The sequence below is a fragment of the Stenella coeruleoalba genome (genome assembly GCF_951394435.1).
Source record: "Stenella coeruleoalba genome assembly, chromosome: 6".
Classification (NCBI taxonomy): domain Eukaryota; kingdom Metazoa; phylum Chordata; class Mammalia; order Artiodactyla; family Delphinidae; genus Stenella; species Stenella coeruleoalba.
Genome location: NC_137151.1, coordinates 93,934,457 through 93,957,327, shown reverse-complemented (window position 1 = coordinate 93,957,327; position 22,871 = coordinate 93,934,457). Strand labels below are relative to the sequence as shown.

Genomic DNA, 22,871 nt, shown 5'->3' with positions numbered 1-22,871 from the left:
CCATTTCAAAGCAACCCAGTGGTGTACTGGAGTCAGCTCTAAACAGCTAGTGAGAGCCAATCATTAGATTTTCAGAAATTCTGCAATACAGTTAATATCAAGTTGGTAACTTGAAATCAGCCATGGTAGGAGTATTTACAACAAATGCTACAAATCATTCTCTCTCTCTCTCTCTCTCTCTCTCTCTCTCTCATTTGCAGTGAAGCTGGTGGTTACACATTTACCAACACACCAATGAACCTACCGGCAAGGCTCCAAGCAATTGGTTAATGTCCGAGCGGCAAAATAGTTCTTCCTCTCCTTGATGCAATGACTCAGTTTCCTTGGCTACAGGAGGTGCCCCTACCTGGGAGGCTGGGAATAGAATCAGATAGAAAAACAAAACAATCACCTTCTGACTAGTGGCAATCCGAAATAACCCATCATCATAAGAAATTATGTTACAGGGACCTGTAGATTTGTAGTGGCATTTGCTTAAAGAGGCCTACATGTAGATACCGAGAAAAATGTGAATTTATAAATTATTTTTATCATTATATTTTCATTCCTTATATTACGGTATTTTGTTCCTTACTATTTCTATTATTTTTGTAAGTTAATTAGTTCCTTAAAATTACTGTATACTTTACTAAATACCATTTCAGAGCTTATGGTGCTCAGTGTGTCAGGTAACTACCAAATAAAGATTACAAAAACGTTACCTCAAGAAATAAAACCAGAACTCAGACTGTAATAGCAAAAAGAAAATGAAAGAAAGAAGCAAAAGAAGGTAGGAAGAGAAGGAAAGGAAAAAAAAAACCATTTAAAAATGTTGATTAAATACATGTTATATACATAAAATATGTCTCTGTGGAACCATTAATAAAAATAAGCTGTATCTGTGTTATATACATGGGAAAATGCCAGATATATTAGGTGGGAAAAAAGCAAGTTATGGAATATGATTAGCATGATCTTAGTTAAATATATATTATAGGTATCTATCTCTCCATACATGCATACACACATGCACTTATCTCTATATAGAAGAAAGCTACAAAAATATACTCCAAACAGGGGTTCTCTCTGGGGAATGGACCAGCAGTGGAAGAAAAAGAAGAGAAAGACTTTACCTCCTACACTCTGTATTGTTGTCATTATTTGAATTTCTATTTAATTTTATTATACATTATTTTTAATAATGAATTTAAAATATTAAAACAAACACCAAGGCTCAGGAAAACTCAGAAAGATATCCAGGTGGTCCTTAAACAGAGCTTGTGTCCTAATCAGATACAGTGGGCTTAGTCTTTCCACTCACCTCACTTACAGAAGCCTAAAATCTGCATACCTACTATCTTTTCAGTCCTTTAGTCCTTCATCCTAAATGGCAGAATTATGCCCAAACTCTCAGAGGACTGTAGAAAGTCAGTATTAAAATACCGAGACCTATGATATAATAATATATATCCATGTGGTCTCTGCCCCTTTTCCTGGCACACAGTTCCTAAAACCCTACACTCTCTTAAGTGATTAAGTGTCTTTTTGTATGCTAATGACATGACTGGTGGTTGAGGACATCCTGATAGCCTCAGGATGGGGGCTGGTTGCCAGGGGACCCAATCAAATGATCAGAGGGTTGGAACTTTCAGCTTTACTCCCAGAACTCTGGAAAGGGGACAGGGGCTAAGGTTAAATTAATTACAGTGGCCAATGATTTAATCAATCATGCCTACGTAACAAAGCCTCCATTAAAAACCCTAACTTAGGGCTTCCCTGGTGGCGCAGTGGTTGGGAGTCCGCCTGCCGAGGCAGGGGACGCGGGTTCGTGCCCCTGTCCGGGAGGACCCCACGTGCCGCGGAGCGGCTGCGCCCGTGAGCCATGGCCGCTGAGTCTGTGTGTCCGGAGCCTGTGCTCCGCAGCGGGAGGGGCCGCAGCGGTGAGAGGCCCGCGTACAGGAAAAAAAAAAAAAAAACAAACCCTAACTGCGGGACTTCTCTGGCGGTCCAGGGGTTAAAATTCTGCGCTTCCACTGCAGTGGGGGCACGGGTTCCGTGCCTGGTCAGGGAATTGGGATCCCGCTGCCAGGCAGTGTGGCCAAAAAAGAAAAAGAAAAAACCCTACCTGAGGGGGTTCAGAGAGCTTCTGGGTTGGTGAACAAGTGGAGGTGTTGGGAGAGTGATCCACCTGGAGGGGGCATGGAACTTCCATGCTCCTTCCCCCACGCCTTGCCCTTTGCATCTCTGAGTTGTATACTTTGTAATAAATCAGTAACCTAGTAAGTAAACTATTTTCCTAAGTTCTTTGAACAGTTCTAGCAAATTATCAAACCTGAGGAAGGGGTCATGGGAACCCCTGGTTTGTAACCAAGTTGAACAGAAGCTGTGGGTAATCTGGGGATCCACTACCTGAGATTGGTGGCTGAAGTGGTGGGGGGAGTCTTGGCGGACTGAACCCTTAACCTGTGGGATCTGCGATAACTGATGAGTGTCAGAACTGAATTAAAACACAGGACACCCAGTTGGTGTCTGCAGAGTTGGAGAATTGCTTGGTGTGGAAAAACCCACACCCCTGGGTTCAGAAGTGTTCCAGATGTTGTTGTGAGTATTAGTAAAGGAAAACAAGTTTTTTCTTTCAACATCCAAAAAATGATCATACAGCATGTAGATTATAGAAAAGAAAAATCAAAATTAGAATTCTTCTGACAGGGAACTATATTCAATATCTTGTAATAACCTATAATTGAAAAGAATCTGAAAAGAATGTGCGTGTGTGTGTAACTGAATCACTTTGTTGTACACCTGAAACTAATACAAGATTGTAAATCAAAAAAAAAAAGAATTCTTCTGATGATAAAGCTCCGTCTTCAAGACTCACTGAGGCAAATGTAAACATTTACTGCATAGAAACTAGAGAGCCTTCTCCACAGTCCAAACAGTCAAAATAATCTGGCCACCTGCCCTCTGTTTATTCTGTGTGGAGTACTGCATTACAGAAAAACGATGATGTGATCAGAAAAAAAAAAAAATCTCAGCGTTCAAAGTTCAAGTGAGGATTTCAAATATACTTTCAATATCAACTCCCTGTTTTTATTTCTCACTTGATGACTTGATGGTTAGAAGAGCTGTTTTTAGTCTTCAGAATTTTTACTTAAAGTATACATTACATTATCCATTGATTTGGTTATTGTTTGAGATTTTGTCAAATTAACAACAGTACATTTTGTTCCTCGACTCATTTTGTTTTAATAGAATTCTTAGAGAAAGTTTCCTGTTGCCTAGTTTTGTTTTCAACCAGATAAATTTGCACACTATGTTGAGTCTCTGAACTAAAATATGGGTGTGGCATACAAGCTTCATGAATACGATCCTGAGTGTTTACTTTTAGCTTTTGTTTAATAGTGGAGAAGTGGACTCAATAAACCACAAATATTCAGCATATTGACACACGGTAAGGCAACCAAGTTTGATTTCTGCCCCATGCAGCTACTTCTGCATAGTACCACAGCAATACTACCTTTACAAGCCTGATTAAAAACAAAGGAGAAAGAAAAAGAAAATTCTTCTCTGATAGTACTTTACGAGAATATGAAAGTTTTCATGACTTTCCTCTCTAACAAACGTATTCATAGCAATGTGTATTGAATGCTTACTCTGTACCAGACATGCATTTTATAGGAATTACCTCATTCAATCCTCAAAAAACTTATGAAGTAGGTACTATGATTAGCCCCACTTTAAAGATGGGAAAAGTGAGACACAGAACAGCTGAGGAAAGGGCCACTGCACCATTAATAAGTGGAGTGCTGGCAATCTGACTCCATGGATCCCACTCCTAATTCCTGTGCCATCCTGCCTCCTTCTTTTTGATGTTATTTCATTCAAAACAATTTCTTTTACAATCACTCCCATGTAAGAATCAGAAGAAGACGTTTGTCTAAAACCACTTTCCCTCATTAGAATATAAGCTCCAAGAAGGTAGAAGATTTGCCCTATACCTTGCTGTAGCTCCAACTTCTAAAACTGTGCCTAGTACAAAGTATGCATTCAATAAACATGTGTTGAATGAACAAATGGGGAGATTTCAAAAGAATATTATCAGAGTGATAAGTAAACATCATACATGGCCAATTGGTTTAAGAATTCCCATGGTCTGATTCAAGCAAGCAAGCATAAGCTAGTTACCTTTCTCTCTTTTATATTTGTTTATCTTTCTCATAAGATTAGGTACAATTTTTTTGCAGAGATCCTCCAGTAATGTCAGATTATCTTCACCTATTTTCTCTTGTTTCTCCAGATATGCCAGGAAACTGAGGGAGGTCTGCAAGAGAATCAATGGAGTCACATTTACTTGCCTACTGATTACCCGCTGCAGTAATAAATTAGGTGGAGAGTCCATGCAGGAAGACTTCGATAGTAGGGGGGAAGAGGCATTATAGAGATTGTAAATCTCTATACAATCTATATTAATACCAGATACCAAACACACATCACTTATTAACTACTCAGAAACAATCCGATGAGCAGATGCTATTATCTCCCCATTTTAAAGATGAAATAACTGAGGCAAAGGGAGGTTCAGTAAGTCGTCCAAGGTCACAGAGCCAATAAGTGGCAGAGCTGGTATTTGAGTCCTGGCAGCCTGATGCCAAAGTCTGTCTCATTAACAGATTAGGGCAGCAGCAAAACAGGAGTACCAAAGAAAAGAGAAGAAAATGCTTTGAAAGAATTTTATATTTGGTATTTTAAAAGAAAAGCATATCTTAAGCACTCCTGGGAAAAACTGCAAATTGGCTAGTATTATTTTAATATTGAATTACGTATGAGGTGGAAGTCACCATAATCTTTTCAGTGATAAGGACTTCTCAACCAATGTATTAACCTGGTTATGAAAATATGTATATGAATAAAATTGTGTGAGAGCCCACAGAAAAGAATAACTAATCAGAGGGACTTCCCTGGAGGTCCAGTGGTTAAGACCCTCATGCTTCCACTGCAGGGGACATGGGTTCAATCCCTGGTCAAGGACCTAAGTAAGATCCCACATGCTGCGCAGAGCGGCCAAAAAATAAATAAATAAAATAACTAATCAGAAAGTGAACAGCTAAACACTTGCTAACTGCATACATAAGCATCAGCAGGATGGAAAAAGGGGGCCGGGGAGTCTCCAGACATGCTGGCCAGTTGAAAAGGGACTGTATGGTCAGGAATATTGAGGAGGAGACCTGAGTACAAACTCTGAGTGAAAGCTAGGCCACAGCTGGAACAGCAGGCTGGTATCAGGCCATGAACGAACACCGGGGGGTTTGGGCAAGTATCCCATGGATGAAGGGGTTCCAGCAGGAATTTTTAAGGAGAACAGTGACATGAACAGGTTTGTTTTTAAATAGAAGTCTTGGGGATAGGTTGGAGGAGGAAGTGGGCTAGAGAGAAAATATCAGCAGGAAAATTAAATGTTCCAGTGAAGAGATCAGCACGGCCTGGTCTAAAGCTAGTGGTGGAAACGCAGAGGAGGCACTGGATTTGGGCGACTTTTCTGAGGTATAATTTGGTGAGTTGGGAGGTCAACTGGAGTGGGTGAAGAAAGGAAGGACAAGTCGAAGATGACTTCAAATGCTGATGCCCCTCGTTTCTGCATGACTCATGGGCTCCACAGAGCAGGTGTCACACGAGCTGCACATGGGAGGTGATAACGTGAATCGCATCTCGAAAGATCACCACGCCTTCACTTCCGACATGCAGAAGGGCCTTCCAAGCAAAGAAAATCAGATAGGGAAAATGAGAAGCTAAAAATCTGGCTGTGAGCAGGCTCGTGGTAGTTTCGGCAAGAATAGTTTCGTGGGAATGAAGGAGGCTGAAGCCATCTTGGAATGCGTTGGAGTGTGACTGAGAGTCGCGTCAGTGGAGAGAGAGCGTGTGTGGACAATTCTTTCGAGAAGTCTGGCAGTAGGACTTCCCTGGTGGCGCAGTGGTTAAGAATCTGCCTGCCAACTCAGGGGACATGGGTTCGAGCCCTGGTCCAGGAAGATCCCACATGCCGTGGAGCAGCTAAGCCCGTGCATCACAACTACTGAGCCTGCACGCCACAGCTACTGAGCCTGTGTGCCACAACTACTGAACCTGCACTCTAGAGCCTGCGAGCCACAACTACTGAGCCCACACGCCTAGAGCCCGTGCTCCGCAACAAGAGAAGCCACTGCAATGAGAAGCCCACGCACTGCAACGAAGAGTAGCCCCTGCTCACCACAACCAGAGAAAGCCCGAACAGCAACGAGGACCCAAGTCAGCCATAAATAAATAAATAAAATAAAGACAAATAAATAAAATTAAAAAAAAAAAGAAGTCTGGCAGTAAAGAGAAAGAAGATAGAGCAGTAACAGAAGGATGAAAAAGGGTTAATGGAAGAGAGTGTGTGTGTGTGTGTGTGCGCGCGCACGCGCGCGAAATGTGTTTTCAAACAAGGTACTCAAAATGCCAATAACCAAGGGAAAGGCCAGAGTTACAAAGTCTTAACTGACTTCTGTACTAATCTGATCAAAAAAGAGATTATAAATTCTCAAGACATTCCAGAGACACATAAGAGAACCAAAAAGGCAAAGAAATGTGTGTGTCCTCACCTGCAGCGCCAGCACACCAACAATCTGCCCAGGAAATAAAGCAGGAGGGAGGAGGGGGTAAAGGAAGATTCAACCAGAGCTGATCAGCTGGGCAAAGGGGTCAGAGGGAATCCCCGAACAAGGTTCTACAGTCGGTTTATGTGCAAATGAGCTCCCGCTGAAGCTCAAAACAGAAACTCCTATCTTGACTGCATCCTACCAGGAGGAAGAAAAAGGGCTAAAGCATGTTTCCAGAAGCAATTTTGGAAACCCATTATACTTTGTACAAAGTGTATTAGATGTTGAGTAAATGACACCCTCCATACACACACACACACACGAACACCCACAATATAAATGAAGTCTGCACATTAGTTTAAGAACACCACCCTGGCAAATATTAGCAGAAATTCTGAAACTCTCTTGCTCTGCATCTTTGTTAAAAAGATAAGTTTAGGTGTGGTTTCCTTTACAACTAACGTTCTATGTTGATTGCTACATTGAGAACGGATATCCTGACAGTTGTTTGGGTCACTCAGGATGTGTGAAGGCAGCTATGTTTGCTCTAAGTTTGTGAAAGCTATCAAAGAGGAAACCTAGAACACCCTGCAAAGGTCCTTTCTGTTCATCCAGAGAGACCACGTGAATTCACAATTCTTCCTTTTTGGCTGAGAGGAATTCAGGCCCTCCTCCACTGGCTGGTAAAGAATTTATTTCCGTGATAAAGTCTTTTGCAATTGCAATTGCAGGTAATGCAGTCCCATTAAGCCCTGGTATGGAAACACATCTGGGTTGCTTAGAGTTTGTCCTTTACGCACTCGAGAAGGCTGGCCTGATCACAAAGCCCAATAGAGATCAACCTGGATTATCAGGTGTGTAACTCAGCCACAGTTCTGGCGTAAATAGTTAGATCTCCTTCAGAATACAGAGAGATCATTTGGAATCCAAGAAGGAAGTGCAGTTTTCATGCATTTGTCCAGGACATTCCACAGTTTTATGCCACAGCTAAACACAGTAACTTCTTATTTACTGTTGTACGGAGTGAAAAAAGCATAAAATCATTTGGCTACTTGGGCACGGGCCTTTGATGATTTAAAAGCTAATTTAGCAGGAGGGAGAAATGTTTGGAATGATCCTGAACAATGAAAATGTTTCTGAAGCCACAGATGCCTTTAAGAAGAGGTCTAGGACCTGTGGAAAGGCCCAGAGGAAGAAATACATTCCCCAGCTTTTCTTAGTGGGAAATCATGGCTCTGTGTTGAGCATATCAAATGCCCCTCTCATCCTCCACCACACTGTGGGGAGTAAGGACTTCTGTGCATGACAATAGGTGTAACAATAGAAAGGGGTCTCTTTATTTATAAACCCAGAGACTAGAAAAATTATGACAAGATGCCCAAAGCTGGGAGATAATTTTATCCGAATATGCTGGAGGGTTTTTCAAACTACAAGAATCTCTTCTGATGTTGAGAAATTCTACATGTAAAGCAAAATGCTGTCATTTGAGTATATAACCACTTTGCACCAACATAAACTCGAGATTGCATCATCCCACTCATTCATGCTTTCATTCGGAGCACCATTATGTAATTCTGCAATGTTTTGGGGCTATAATGATAAGTAAGACTCAGTCCCCATTCCCAAGGATCCCACAACCAATCCTTAGGATAAAGGAGCCTGGAGAGAGAACCAATGGAAAGACGCAAGAGGCTAAAATCCCTGGGGGCTCTGAAAAGGAGAAAAAAAGGACTCAAAGATTGCAACCAAAACAGAGAATTAACCTGCAGGTTAATTAACCTATAGGTCTGACACCAGGAAATATGTTTAATGAATTGTTAAACATGGTCCTCATAAGACCTACCACATGTAAAACAGCTTCCTACTCCTCAGTGATTTTTCTTTCAAAAAGAATTTATTTGGGGCTTCCCTGGTGGCGCAGTGGTTGGGAGTCCGCCTGCCAATGCGGGGGGCACGGGTTCGTGCCCCGGATCCGGGAGGATCCCACATGCCGCGGAGCGGCTGGGCCCGTGAGCCATGGCCGCTGGGCCTGCGCGTCCGGAGCCTGTGCTCCGTGGCGGGAGAGGCCACAGCGGTGAGAGACCCACGTACCGAAAAAAAAAAAGAATTTATTTGTCAATAAAATCAGTTAGTCTAGGGAGAATGTGATATGGGAGGGCTACACGTGTAAGCTCTTTGCGCTGGTGATGTGCTCATCTGTAAGTTGGACGGGGGATCCATGGCCGTTCACTTAGTTCTACATTTATAACTTCCATACATGTTACATGTCTTTTTTGGTGTTATCAAACATTATATAACTTAATAAAGATAGCTGTCGAATAACAAAATTAATGTTATAGGGTCAAATTCGAAAATTGGCCCCTTCCCAAATTAACTAACTTGCTTGTCACAAGCTGTTATGAGAATCAAAAGAAAAAATATAAAGTTTTGAGGCCTGGAAGAGAGATGTGCAGCTACTTTCCTGCCCTTAATTGTGACCAATCTAGCAAGAATATCAGCCGACAGCATTACGTTAATATTAAAAACATTACTATTAGTTCCAAGCACTTGCATAGCCCTTTAGAAAGCACATCCTCAAACATTTGTCTCATTTGATTTTCACAAAACTCTACATGGGAGACACTGCAACGTCCACTGAAAAGGACACGGCTCCCTCAGAAACCTCAACTAATGGATGTGAGGAACAACTAATTCCCATTCTGCCGTTAGCTACCACCTCCTCATTTCTCTGTGGTGCCCTGCACATTTCTGTATCATAAAACACAGTGGATGTCAATAGCACTCGTTTACTGCATGGTTACTATGTGCAAAATACAGGCCCCAGCTAATAGTTGATGTATATTATTTCGTCTAATCCTCTTAACAGTCCTGGAAGGAAGTAGTATAATTGTCTATAATATGACACATTAGAAAATGGAGGCTCAGAAACATTCAATCACTTGCCCCACATCCAGGAGTTAGTCTAGGACTAGACTCCAGGCCCATTAAAAGTCAATGTTGCTAACCCTTGTCTGATATTGTCTCCTGCAAAAAAAAATGAGCCCTCCTGAAATCCCTTTCTAGCATCTTCCCAAACACTGATTAAGGCAATGTTCACAAAGACCCCATCCTATAGGGCCCACTCACCATCTGGACTTTCGGAACCGACTCCCTCAGAAGGAAGATCATGCTCTTTAAGTTCTCTGAGCTGATGTCTTCTGACAGTTCATAGAGCAGGTTTCTAAGACATACACCCAAGAGACAAATTAAAATTTTGCACTTGCAGAGGATGGGCAGGAAATTGAGTGCTTTTATCGTACGTTATCTCTCGTTTGAATGACCACAACCCTGTGAGTAGACAACTATTAATCCCATAGATTTAAAAACAAAAACTTTGAGCTTCAAAGTGACCTATTAAACGACAGCAACACAGTAAGCAGTAGGAGCAGGCCTTCTGATTCCAAGTCCAGTGCTGTTTCAAATTCCACTAAGAAGGCATGAAACAAAATGTTGGCATGCCTGCCCTCCTCCAGACTCCATTCTAGAAATCAGGCTTACTTTATGGGCCCTCATCAGGGAGGACTCAATGCCAGTGAGTATAAAGTTCACTGTTGAAAAGGAGTTCACTGTTGAAAAAGAAAGGAAACTATCCCAAATTCTGGAGAGCCATACAGTCGACAATTAGAATAACTGAATATGGGGACTTCCCTGGCGGTCCAGTGGTTGGGCGCGGGTTCGATCCCTGGTTGGGGAACTAAGATCCCACATGCCATGCGGCACAAGCAAAAAAAAAAAACAGAAAAGAAAAACTAAATACTTCATTCACAGGTTAATAGCTCTGCATGCCTGAGACCATTCCTCAGCTGTCTAACCAGCAGAGTGGAAATAATGATCTCCAGAATTCCCTCACTGACCCAAGGGCAGCTCAGGTTGTAGGAACCAGTTCAAGTGTTAAGGCCTGAAGGATTCTAACCGTCCAGGCTGTAAAATAGTATTACGAAGGCTCCACTTCGTGAGGCTGTTTGATGTAGATACTATGTTAGTGGACCGTTTAAAACAGCGTTGCTTAAGGTCTGATGCCTTTATGCTACCTCTTTGGGCAAAATACCTATATTTTACCTGTCTGGGTTTCACCCCAAAACTGGACAAACTGGACATGGCATAAATGATGTCCCTCCCTACCCCAAAGGCACATCTCCTTTTTTATTTTGCTCACTTGGGTCCAAGTATTCATTTCTCTCTTCTCAAATGGCTAGGTATAGGCTGACACACCAGTGACTCACTGGAGGCAGGAGGCTGAGAGCGTGGAGGCTGGCAATGAGGAAGGCGCTGGCCTGCTGCACACGGAGCTGGGCCTCCTTCCTCAGTGAGAAGCAAAACAAAGGGAAGCCACCCCCAGGCACAGGACTGGGTTTTGAAACTTTGCTGACCTCCCAGCCTCCATTCTCATTAGCACCTGAAGTTAAGAAATCTCCTGCTTTAGAATCACCATACCAGCCAAGGAGGTAGATGGGGGGGGGGGGGGGGCGGTAAAGAAAAACAACCTTAAAAATTAATTCATCATGAATCGCAGCCTCTTTTCAAAGCCCAATGGCCCTGCCGTGTCGATCACCTGAACAGAGAGACCTTCCGGCGGAAAGGCAGGCGGTGCTCCACCTGCTCCTTGGTGTAGCGGAGGTGCCGAAGGAGGACGTTCTGCTTGATGGTGTAGAGGAGCTCCGCTAGGAAGAAGGGGTCTTCCTCACTCAGCGATTCCTCTGCCAACAGGTACTCAAAGATATCCAAGGCTGAGCCGCACTTCTCCAGGTTCTTGGGGGCGATGGAGTCTCGGCAGAGGAACTTCAGGCGCTCCACGTCTTGATCCCCCAGGCACGAATCAATAGTCAGAAGTGTCCCTCGAAAGTTCCCTTGACAGTTATCATCTAAAGTGGAATTCAGACTTTGGCCTTGCGATGTCATGGCCAGCCTGAAAGAGATACGGATATGGCGGCCACAGCTTAGAGAGTGAGGACAACAGGGCACCCCATCTTCCCAGGCCCTCCTCCAGTTCCAGCCTCCTCTGTTTCAGGCCTTAGACTTTTCTAGAAATGCTGAAAAATGAAATTCACTGCGAGGTCACTTCAAAAACCTATAGCCCAGAAAACGTGACCCCAACACCGGCATGTTAACCTTTTAGGAGGTCTGAAGAGAGCTTTTATTGAAACTCAATTGACCCCGAGTTCCCCCAAATCAAAATGCCCCCATTGGGAGCTAGTCAAGAGGGAGGACGACACAGCACAATTTCTCCCGCCTGGAGCTCTTAAATCATTCCCACCAAATGGCAGAAGTAACACTTTTACATTTTAGAAATAAAGTAATGGGGGGGGGTACATTTCTGAAGTATCTACCAACCTAAGGACAACAAGGTAACATTGCTAACCATACCAGGGCAGGCCTTTCTTTATCTCACAGAAAGAAAAGTCCCAATCCCAGACCCCAGAAAGAGTGGTTTCAGACGACATTTGCTCAAATCAACGTAGGAACTGACAAATTACCGAAGTCAGTATTTCCACACTAAATTTCATTCTAATCAGAGGAGCAATGAATCGATAATATTTTTTCAATGTAATTATTCATTCTTTAAGGACTTGAGGTATATATTCACTATGCAACACTGAGCTATTTAGAAACAAGAAACTACTTTCTAAGGGAAGGCGAACATACCAACAACAAAAAAATAACAAAGAGTGGTTATATATAAGTGGTATAATTACAGATACCATAAATTTTATTCTGGGCTCCTGTCTGAGTTTCTCAAATTTTATGCAATGAACGTATAGTACTTTTATAGTTAGAAAAAGAAGAAAAATGTCATCTTTAATGTGAGTATCTATTGGGTCTTACCTTCTAGTAGCTCTGTGATACTAGAAACAGTATGACTGGATTCCTGGAGATATCTTATTCCAACATCGTACATTTGTCTTGCAGTTTCCTGAAAATTCTGATCTCTAGCTCTGGCAAGTCTGCCAGACTTTGTCTCTATTTATGGGCTAGCATATTTCTACCAGGAAAGGGCTGTGTGGGAGTTTTCCTTGGTCTAACCTTTCTTTTTCCATGTTAGACCTAGTAAATCCAGGCGAAACAGTGCCATTGCTGACAATGTGAGATTGTGCAAGTATCCAGGAAGTAAAGCAAGGGGAAAAAAAGGCTGGTGCCTGAGTCCCCAGCAGAGAAAAGGTGTTAATTACATACCTTCAGATCAAATTCCACTGATCCTCTGGAGGTAAAAAGTTCTCAGAAAAATTTCCTGAAAACAGAGCTTTAAAGAAATTAGAATCCTCTTCGTGCTCCAAGTCCAAGTTCCAAGAAATCTCCCGTTTGCGCGGTAAGAGAACTCAAATTGCCTTGGCCTAGCAAATGAAAACTCGGTCAGCCGATTTGGGAAACTTATGCTAATTGATGATGTCATCATTGACTCACTCGCCTTGCCTCCTCCCCTTTCCTGGGGTTAGGACAATGCTGACAAACAGCGTCTGCTAAAGGCAGATGCCTAACCTTCCCACTGTAGAGCTCAGGACTCCCACGTAAAGCCGAGGGCTAACAGAGGAACTCCTGGAAGGCACTAAGTGCTCTAGTGTTTCCCTGGGGTCACTCCCCTCGTAAGTTAAAAAAGGAAGTGTCGATTTTTCCTAACCATCTCCTTCCCCAAACACACTAACCTTTAAAATAAAACTCAATAAAACTAAAATAAAACTCAAAATAGAGCCCAGGGGCTGGGCTCTAAGCCCATTTGGAAGTATTTGCAAGGAACTGAGTTAACAGTAGGCAAAACTGGTGAAGTCTCTGCCCTTCCAGCACATTCAGTCCAGCAGGAAAAAGACTTCAAAGACATTATTTCACATAATAAAAACAATACCTAACACTTGTATCCCAACTACCATGTGCCAGGTACTATTTACTCATTTAATCATCCCAACAACTCTCTAAAAAAATGCTATTACTATGACCCCTCTTTTAAGACGTGAAAATTAAAACACAAAAGGTTAAGTAATTTGCCCAAGATCACACAGGGAGCTGGTGGGAGAGCCAAGATTTAAACCAATAAGTTTAGCTTTAAGCCACTACACTATAATTCAGCTAATTCAAATGCACAGAGCTGAAAGAAGTACAGAATCTTATAAAGATATTTTATCTCTGAAAAAAAAAGATTTATGGGGGACTTCACTGGTGACTCACGCTCCCAGTGCAGGGGGCCCAGGTTAGATCCCTGGTCAGGGAACTAGATCCCACATGCATGCTGCAACTAAGAGTTGCTAAGGAGCCTGCCTGCTGCAACTGAGACCTGGCACAGCCAAATACATACATACATATATAAATTTGGTCATGGAAAATGTTATTTCTAAAAAAAAGATTTATGATGCCTTATTAGCAAACGTATTACAGTGCCATTTCCATATCCTAGGCATGAAATTCTGTGTTTAAGAAAGACAAGCCCAGGGCTTCCCTGGTGGCGCAGTGGTTGAGAGTCCGCCTGCCGATGCTGGGGACACGGGTTCGTGCCCCGGTCCGGGAGGATCCCACATGCCGCGGAGCGGCTGGGCCCGTGAGCCATGGCCGCTGAGCCTGCGCGTCCGGAGCCTGTGCTCCGCAACGGGAGAGGCCACAAGAGTGAGAGGCCCGCGTACAGCAAAAAAAAAAAAAGACAAGCCTGAGTGGTGATGGTTGCACAACAATGTGACTATATTAATGCCACTGAATTGTACACCTGAAAATGGTTAAAATAGTAAATTTTATGTTATGTATATTTTACCACAAATTTTTTTAAAAAAAGATAACGATAAGACAGAGAAGCTCTAAGTGTTGGTCTTCTATTCATTTCTTCAATTATACATATTTCACTCCCTGGACCATCTGGGAAGCCAATTTGATGAAACTATCGCTTCTCACCTTGTTCATAAAATATATTAACTTTTTCAACTTTTGTTCAATAATATTAAATATTTAGCAAGCTCTTCCTATGTGTAAAGCATGAACTCTCTAAGGTCAGTGTTATTATCCATATTCAATAGATGAGGAAATCAAAGTTCAGAGAGGAAAAGTATTTTGCCATCATCCCAACCCTAGGAAGAGTTGGGAGTTCAGGACTGACACCTAGGTCTCTCTAATTCCAAATCCTATGCTCCTGATCTCAAGGCTACTACTGCCACTAACTCCATATGAGGTAATGTAATTTCTGTAACTATTGGGCAGGGTGAGGCTGCAGTGGGGCTCACCTAAGCGCCACAGGAGCCCCACAGAGCAAGGCAGGAATCCAGATGGTGATGCCTTGGAGGTATCTGAGCTAAGCCTGAAAGGCAGAAGTAGAATAGAGACACCTGAAGTCAAACTTGAACTTTTATCCTAGGACTCCCAGTACTCAAGGGAAACGCTTGAATCAAGTTAAAGGGGGGAGATCGTGTGCTATGTTATTTGCATTCGGCATTTCATACTTCCCATTCAGAACACAATTACTGAGGGCATGCTGATGGTGAGTTGATAGCAGTGGAAAGAATAAACATGTCTTACAGCCTCTTTCCTGATTGGTTGCAGTCAACTTGGTCCATATGAAGAGCCAATCAAAACCTACCACGGCCCTGGTGACAAAGGGGAAATACCAGATGGTTCCTATTTAGTTCGGCCTTGGGAGGGGGCGGTGGTGTCAGTAATTGGCTTTCCTTTACATCCAGGGTCTGGTCCAAGTTCCCCCCCACCAAAGTAAAAACTCGTGAACTAAAGAATGGACACAGTGATGGGGAAGATAGATGTAGGAGCTGGAAAAAACCCTGGTGCCCTGAAACTTTCATTCCAACTCCTGTTCCTATGGTAGCAGGTTCTTTTGATTAGCTATCCCATCCCCAACTTCTAGGACTCCCTCCCTTCCTCACTCCATACTTTTATTCACACACTTCAGACCTTCTCAGAACTGGTCTTACTCTAGGTATATGGGAGCATGATGAAGCTAAGTTCTAAAGGAGAATGTTTTTTGTGGTAAGGATCCCAGCAGAGGTCTCCAAATGGTGCACTGGCAGGAGACTATAGCTAGATGAGTAAAATGTGACCCATTTTGTATTCGTTATACTACAGACTGATCTATTTTAAGACATTTTTTGGCCTTGCTGCACGGCATGTGGGATTTAGTTCCCCGACCAGGGATCGAACCCATGCCCCCTGAAGTGGAAGCGCAGAGTCTCAACCACTGGACCACCAGTCCCCAGACTGATCTATTTTAACGTGTCTCTTTCCTTAATAAAAAAGCAGTTTAAAAAAAAAAAAAGAGGTGAGAAACTTCCAATATTTAATGTAGAAAGGCTGGAAAATAGGGAAACACACAGAGTCATTTATAACCTATACTGTTAAATTTTTATCAAGTCAATATGTTGTACACCTTAAACTTATACAATGTTGTATATATGTCAATTATATCTCAATTTTTTTAATTTTAGTGTATATCCTTTCACTTTTCTCTGTGTAATTATTTTTCAAAAATTGGAATAAGCTGTACAGTTTGCTTTTTTCACTTAACAACACATATACCTTTTTTTTCATATCATTAAATAGTCTTTGACAACATTATGCTTAGTGGTTAGATGATATTCTCTTCCCTGGATATACCATATTTATTTAACTAATTTATAGTTATTGGACATTTAACTCATTTCCAATTTTTTACTATTGTGAACAGTGCTGCATTGAAGATTCTTACAAATAGATCTCTGAACGTATTTATAATGATTTCCTTAGGATGAAACCCAATGTAGAATTAGCAAGCTAATCTTTAAATTCACCCTTCCCCATTCTGTGAACCCCAAAGGCCTTGCATCCCACTTTCTTATCCGTTGGGTTTGAAGCAAGAAGCCAGGGAATTCGGGGGTGACAAAACCTCAAAGTTCCACAAGATGGTGATATTTCCTAAAAGAGTCCAACAGACTAGCACTAGATTGGTTAGGGAACTAGGCGGATGTGGCTAAAGGGGTAAAAGAGTTTTAATGCTGCAAAAAGAAAAAAGAAAGAATCAAAAGAGGCTGAAAGGTCTTCCATTTAGAGGAGAGTTTGTCGTTTAAAAGAAGAAAAATAGAGAGAAAGCTGCTTTGACCTTTGATTCACTAATTTTTCGAAAAGGCAGCACAAGATAGCCATGTTTATAAAAATTTACAGGGCTTCCCTGGTGGCGCAGTGGTTGAGAGTCCGCCTGCCGACTCAGGGGACCCGGGTTCGTGCCCCGGTCCGCGAAGATCCCACTTGCCGCGGAGCGGCTGGCCCGTGAGCCATGGCCGCTGAGCCATGGCCGCTGAGCCTGCGCGTCCGGAGTCTGTGCTCCGCAACGGGAGAGGCTACAACAGTGAGAGGCCCGCGTACCGCAAAAAAAAAAAAAAAAAAAAATTTACAATGAGGCAAGTGACATAAAATGTCCCTGATATCAATGTGTGCAAAAAGAGTCCAGTTAGATGGCAGTATTCCCCAAATTGGTCTTCATATTCAGTGAAATCACTGTCAAAATCCTCACTGCCCTTTTTTTTAAAAAAAATGTTATTTATTTATTTTTCTGGCTGTGCCCCACGGCATGTGGGATCTTAGTTCCCTGACCACCGATTGAACCTTCGCCCACTGCAGTGGAAGCACAGAGTCTTAATCACTGGACCACCAGGGAAGTCCCCTCACTGCCCTTTTTACAGAAATTGACAAGCTGATCCTAAAAGTCATGGACATGTAAGGGACTTGGGAGAGGCAAAATAATCTTGAGAAAGAAAACCAAAGTTGGAACACTCACACTCCCCAATTTTAAAACTTACTACAAAGTACAATAATCCAGACAATGTAGTACTGCCATAAGGATAGACAGTTCCGTGGAATAGAATTGAGAGTCCAGAAATAAACCCTCACATTCACGGCCAGTTGATTTTCAACAAGGATGACAAACAATTCAATGGGGGAAAAATAGTCTTTTCAACAAATGGTGCAGGATATCCATTAGCAAAAGAATGAGGTTGAACCCATAATTCATACCATATGCAAAAAATTACTCAAATTTGATCAAAGACTGAAATGTAAGAGTTAAAATCATAAAATCTTATAAGAAAATATAGGTGTAACTCTTCATAACCTTGGATTAGGCAATGGTTTCTTACATATGATGCCAAAAGCATAAGCAACAAAGAAGAAAACAGATCAATTGGACTTTATCAAAATATAAAGTTTTGTGCTGGAAAGGATACTATACAAAAAATGAAAAGACAACCCATAGAATAGGTGACAAATTTTGCAGATCTTTATCTGATAAGAGACTAGTATCCAGGATATATAAACATACTTACAATTCAACAACAGAAAGACAATTTTTAAAGATTTTTTTTTTGATGTGGACTGTCCTTAAAGTCTTTATTGAATTCGTTACAATATTGCTTCTGTTTTATGTTTTGGGGTTTTTTTTTTTTTTTTTTTTTTGGCTATGAGGCATGTGGGATCTTATCTCACCGACCAGGGATTAAACCCGCACCCGCTGCATTGGAAGGCGAAGTCTTAACCACTGAACTGCCAGGGAAGTCCCAAAAGACAATTTTTAAATGGGAAAGTACTGAATAGATGTTTCTTCAAAAACAATGTAAAAATGGCCAATACACACATGAAAAGATGCTCAATATCATTAGTCAGTAGGAAAATACAAATCATAACCACAATGAGATACTAATTCATCCCCACTAGGATGTTTATAATAAAAAAGACAAAAAATAACAAGTGTTGGAGAGGGTGTAGAGAAATTGGAACCCTCATACCCTGCTGGTGGGAATGTAAAGTGGTATAGCCACTGTGAAAAACAGTTTGGCAGTCCTCAAAAAGGTAAACATAGAGTTACCAGCAATTCAATTCTGACTTTATGACCCAACAATTCCACTTTTACGTCTATACCCAAGAGAATTGAAAACATATATCCACACAGAAACTTATACATGAATACTCATAGCAGCTTTGTTCATAATAGACAAAAAGTAGAAGCCATCTAAATGTCCATCAAATGATGGATACACAAAATATGGTATAACCATACAATGAAATATTATTCAGGCATAAAACAAAATGAAGTACTTACATATTCTACAACATAGATGAACCTTGAAAACATTATGCTAAATGAAAGAAGTCAGAAGGCCGTGTATTGAATGATCTGTTTATATGAAATATCCAGAGTAGGAAAATGTGTAGAAACAGAAAGTGGTAATCCAGGGGCTAGGAGGCAGGGAGGAATATGGAATGATGGCTAATAGGTACGGGATTTCTTTTTTTATTATTATTTATTTATTTAGGCTGCACGGGGTCTTAGTTGCGGCACACGGGATCTTCGTTGTGGCACGCGGGATCTTTTAGTTGCGGCATGTGGGCTCATTGTTGCGGCATGCCGGCTTCTAAGTTGCGGCATGTGATCTCTTAGTCACGGCACGCATGCAGGATCTTGTTCCCCGACCAGGGTTCCAACCCGGGCTCTCTGCATTGGGAGCGTGGAATCTTACCCATGGACCACCAGGGAAGTCCTAGAATTTCTTTTGTAGGTAGATGAAAATGTTCTGAAATTAGGTCATGGTGATGACTGCACAACTGTGAATACATTAAAAACCAAAGAATTGTACACTTTAAAAGGATGAAGTTTTATGAAATGTGAATTATAGTTCAATAAGAAAAAAAAAGGAAGATCTAGGATATGTCACAAACAACTTTCTGATGGTTAGTTTCACGTGTCAACTTGATTAAGCTAAAGGATGCCCAGAGATCAAGTGAACCTTATTTTGGGGTGCGTCTGTAAGGATGTTTTTTAGAAGAGATTAGCATTTGAATCAGTAGACTAAGTAAAGAAGATCTGTCCTCACCAAAGTGGGTGGGCATCACATCCAAGCCACTGAGGTCTGAATAGAACAAAAAAGGAGGAGAAAGGGTGAATTTTCTCTCTCTCTCTTCTTGAGCTGGGACATCCTCTTCTGCTCTCAGACTTTGGAGTTCCTGGTTCTCTGGGCCTTTGGACTCCAGGACTTCCACCAGCAACACCCCACTCCCCCATCCTGTCCCTCATCCCAACCTCCAGCCACAATCTTATTGTGTATGCATTGGAGAATCTTGAAGGCTTCTAAGGAGGAAAATGATAAAGATATGTTGAGAAAGATTCTTTGGGTTGCTGTGTATGACATGATCATAGGATCATAGGCTGGGGGCAATATCAGTGAGAAAGCTGTCGTCATAGTTCAGTGGAGGAGTAATGAGCGCGCAGAGGAAGTGTAATGATGGGGATAGATGGAAAAGACCTTGTAGTTGCAGAACTAACCTGATTTAGATTTAGCCAGATGTAGAAACACAGGAGAGGGGAGACCAGGATGAAACTGATGTTGGGGTGATGCTGTTACCTAAAACTGGAGACGCAGGTAAAAGAGCAGATTGGGAATGGAGGTTTTTTTTTATGTTTGCCATATACTGAGTTTGAGGTACCAGAGGGAAAATCAAGTGGAAAAGTCTACCAGGAGGTTGAGGGTGAGATTTGAACTTGAAGAGTCTGGGCTTGAACATCCCTCTTGTTATTGGCATAGAAGCAGTAATTGAAGCTACAAGGTTGTCAAAAGAAAAATATATAAAGAGAAAACAATAGAGTGATCCTTGGGGATATCCACATTTAAGGATGAGGAGGAGAAAGATACCAGGAAGACTTGGCCAGGAAGTCCTTGATAGAACTTCATAGTGGAACACCCTGGAGAAGTAAGAAAACTATGACGCCAGGGTCCAAGGACCACTGGTTTGGTAACTATGGTTCATGTGACCCATGGATCTTGTAGATTTGGTAAAATGATTAAGGTGAAATCCAGATGGCAGGGAAGTATGGAGTAAATGGGAAAGGTGAAATGGAGAGGGTGTAGACTAGCCTAAAATTCACATAAGACAGTGGCTTGAAAGAGAGGGACTTTATCTGAAGGGGGAAGCAGAGCTTGTTTTCAGACTGAAGGCTCAAAGAGAGAGGAAGAGATTAAAGATACAAGAGACTTGAAATAATGCTCAGTCTTGGAAGAGGACTGACCTATGCCAACAGAGGGACTAAGAATCCGACGTGAGGGACTAAGAATCAGACTTCTGGGGCAGGAAGTCCTTACCAAATAAAGAAGAAAAGATGTTTCTTATATCATCATTCAAACAGTGAAAACCTGGGAATGACTTATCATACAGAGACATATAGGTATAGGCATGACCACATAAATGAAAAGAGAGAAAACAGTGTTAAAATATTATGCCATTTATGTTTAAAATGAACATATTGTGTTTATATATATTAAAAGAGAATGAACATTTTTAACAATAAGTAATTTTTATTTTACATTTTAAAGTTACAATAATATGTGCTCTGTATAAAATGAAACGAAGAATACAGATGTGTTTATTCAAAATTACTGACTTTCCAGGCTTCCCTGGTGGCGCAGTGGTTGAAAGTCCGCCTGCCAATGCAGGGGACACGGGTTCGTGCCCCGGTCCGGGAAGATCCCACATGCCGCGGAGCGGCTGGGCCGGTGAGCCGTGGCCGCTGAGCCTGTGCGTCCGGAGCCTGTGCTCCGCAACGGGAGAGGCCACAACGGTGAGAGGCCCGCGTACCACAAAAAAAAAAAAAAAAAAAAAAAAGAATAAAAAATATATGATATCGCTACATAGCTACTAAAATACCTGAAATACAAACCACTAACACCACCAAATGTTGGCAAGGATGTGGAGCAAAGGAACTCTACAAAATGGTGCAGCCGCTCAGGAATACACGCTTTCAGTTTTTTCCAAAGTTACACACACATAGGCTTACCATACAATATAGAAATTGCTCTCCTAGGTATTCACTCAAATGAGTTTAACACTTACATCTACACAAAAATCAGCACACAGGGCTTCCCTGGTGGCGCAGTGGTTGAGAGTCCGCCTGCCGATGCAGGGGACGCGGGTTCGTGCCCCGGTCTGGGAAGATCCCACATGCTGCGGAGCGGCTGGGCCCGTGAGCCATGGCCACTGAGTCTGTGCGTCCGGAGCCTGTGCTCCACAACGGGAGAGGCCACAACAGTGAGAGGCCCACGTACAGCGCAAAAAAAAAAAAAAAAAAAAAAAAAAAAATCAGCACACAAATGTGTTTATAACTGCTTTATTCAAAATGCCAAAACTTGGAAACCACCAAGATGGCCTTCAGTAGGTGAATGAACAATCTCTGGTATATCTATGTAATGAAGTATTATTCAGCAATAAAAAGGAATGAGTTATCAAGATATGAAAAGACATGGAGGAATTTTTTAAAATTAACTTATTTTATTTATTTATTTTTGGCTGTATTGGGTCTTCATTGCTGCGCACAGACCTCTAGTTGCAGTGAGCGGGGGCTACTCTTCGTTGCAGTGGCTTCTCTTGCTGCAGAGCACGGGCTCTAGGCACGTGGGCTTCAGTAGTTGTGGCTCACGGGCTTAGTTGCTCCACGGCATGTGAGATCTTCCTGGACCAGGGCTCGAACCCGTGTCCCCTGCATTGGCAGGTGGATTCTTAACCACTGTGCCACCAGGGAAACCCGACATGGAGGAATTTTAAACACATATCACTAAGTGAAAGAAGTCAGTCTGAAAAGGCTATAGAATGTATGGCATTCCGGAAAAGGCAAAACTATAGAGAAAATAAAAAGATCTGCAGTTGCCAGCGGCTTAGGGAGAGAGAAGGATGAATATGAGGAGCACAAAGGATTTTTAGGGCAGTGAAACTATTCTGTATGATACAGTAATGGTGCATACATGACATTATGCAGTTGTCAAAACCAGGAACTATACAACATGGAATGAGCCCTAATGTAAACCCTAGTAGACTTTCATTTAATACTAATGTATCAATATTGTTCATCAACTGTAAAAATGTACTGCAATAATGCAAGGTGTTAATAGGAGGAGAATTGTGGGGCATGGGGGACTATATGGAAACTCTGTACTTTCTGCACAAATTTTCTGCAAACCTAGTTACTCTTAAACATAATGTTTATTAAAAAGAAAAAAGGTTGGGGAGAAATGTTTGTGGAGCAATTAATAAATTATCTTAATCTTCTCTTTTTTTCCCTTTTTTTAAAAACTGAGGTGAAATCCACATAAAATGTACTATTTTAAAGTGTACAATTCAGTGGCTTTTAGTACATTTACAATGTTGTGCAACCATTACGTCTATCTAGTTCCAAAACATTTCAGGAACCTCAAAGGAGACCTTGTCCCCCTTAAGCAGTCTCTCCCCAATCCCCTCTCACCCCAGTCCCTG

General features: G+C 41.9%; 1 protein-coding gene across 2 annotated transcripts in view; it reads right to left on the bottom strand.

Moving 5' to 3' along the window:
- Positions 1-22,871, bottom strand: part of CASP10 (caspase 10) — a 60,346-nt gene that overhangs the window by 12,613 nt on the left and 24,862 nt on the right. Inside the window, exons 2-6 of one of the 2 annotated variants that reach the window (XM_079923671.1) lie at positions 12,804-12,961; positions 11,185-11,538; positions 9,720-9,813; positions 4,165-4,300; positions 245-354 (exon numbers count right to left, since the gene is read on the bottom strand). In XM_079923671.1, the coding sequence (XP_079779797.1) occupies positions 245-354; positions 4,165-4,300; positions 9,720-9,813; positions 11,185-11,531 (687 nt within the window). In that variant the 5' untranslated portion in view covers positions 11,532-11,538; positions 12,804-12,961. Of the gene's footprint in view, positions 1-244; positions 355-4,164; positions 4,301-9,719; positions 9,814-11,184; positions 11,539-12,455; positions 12,612-12,803; positions 12,962-22,871 lie in introns of those variants that run through there. The other variant, XM_079923672.1, reaches the window with a different exon arrangement.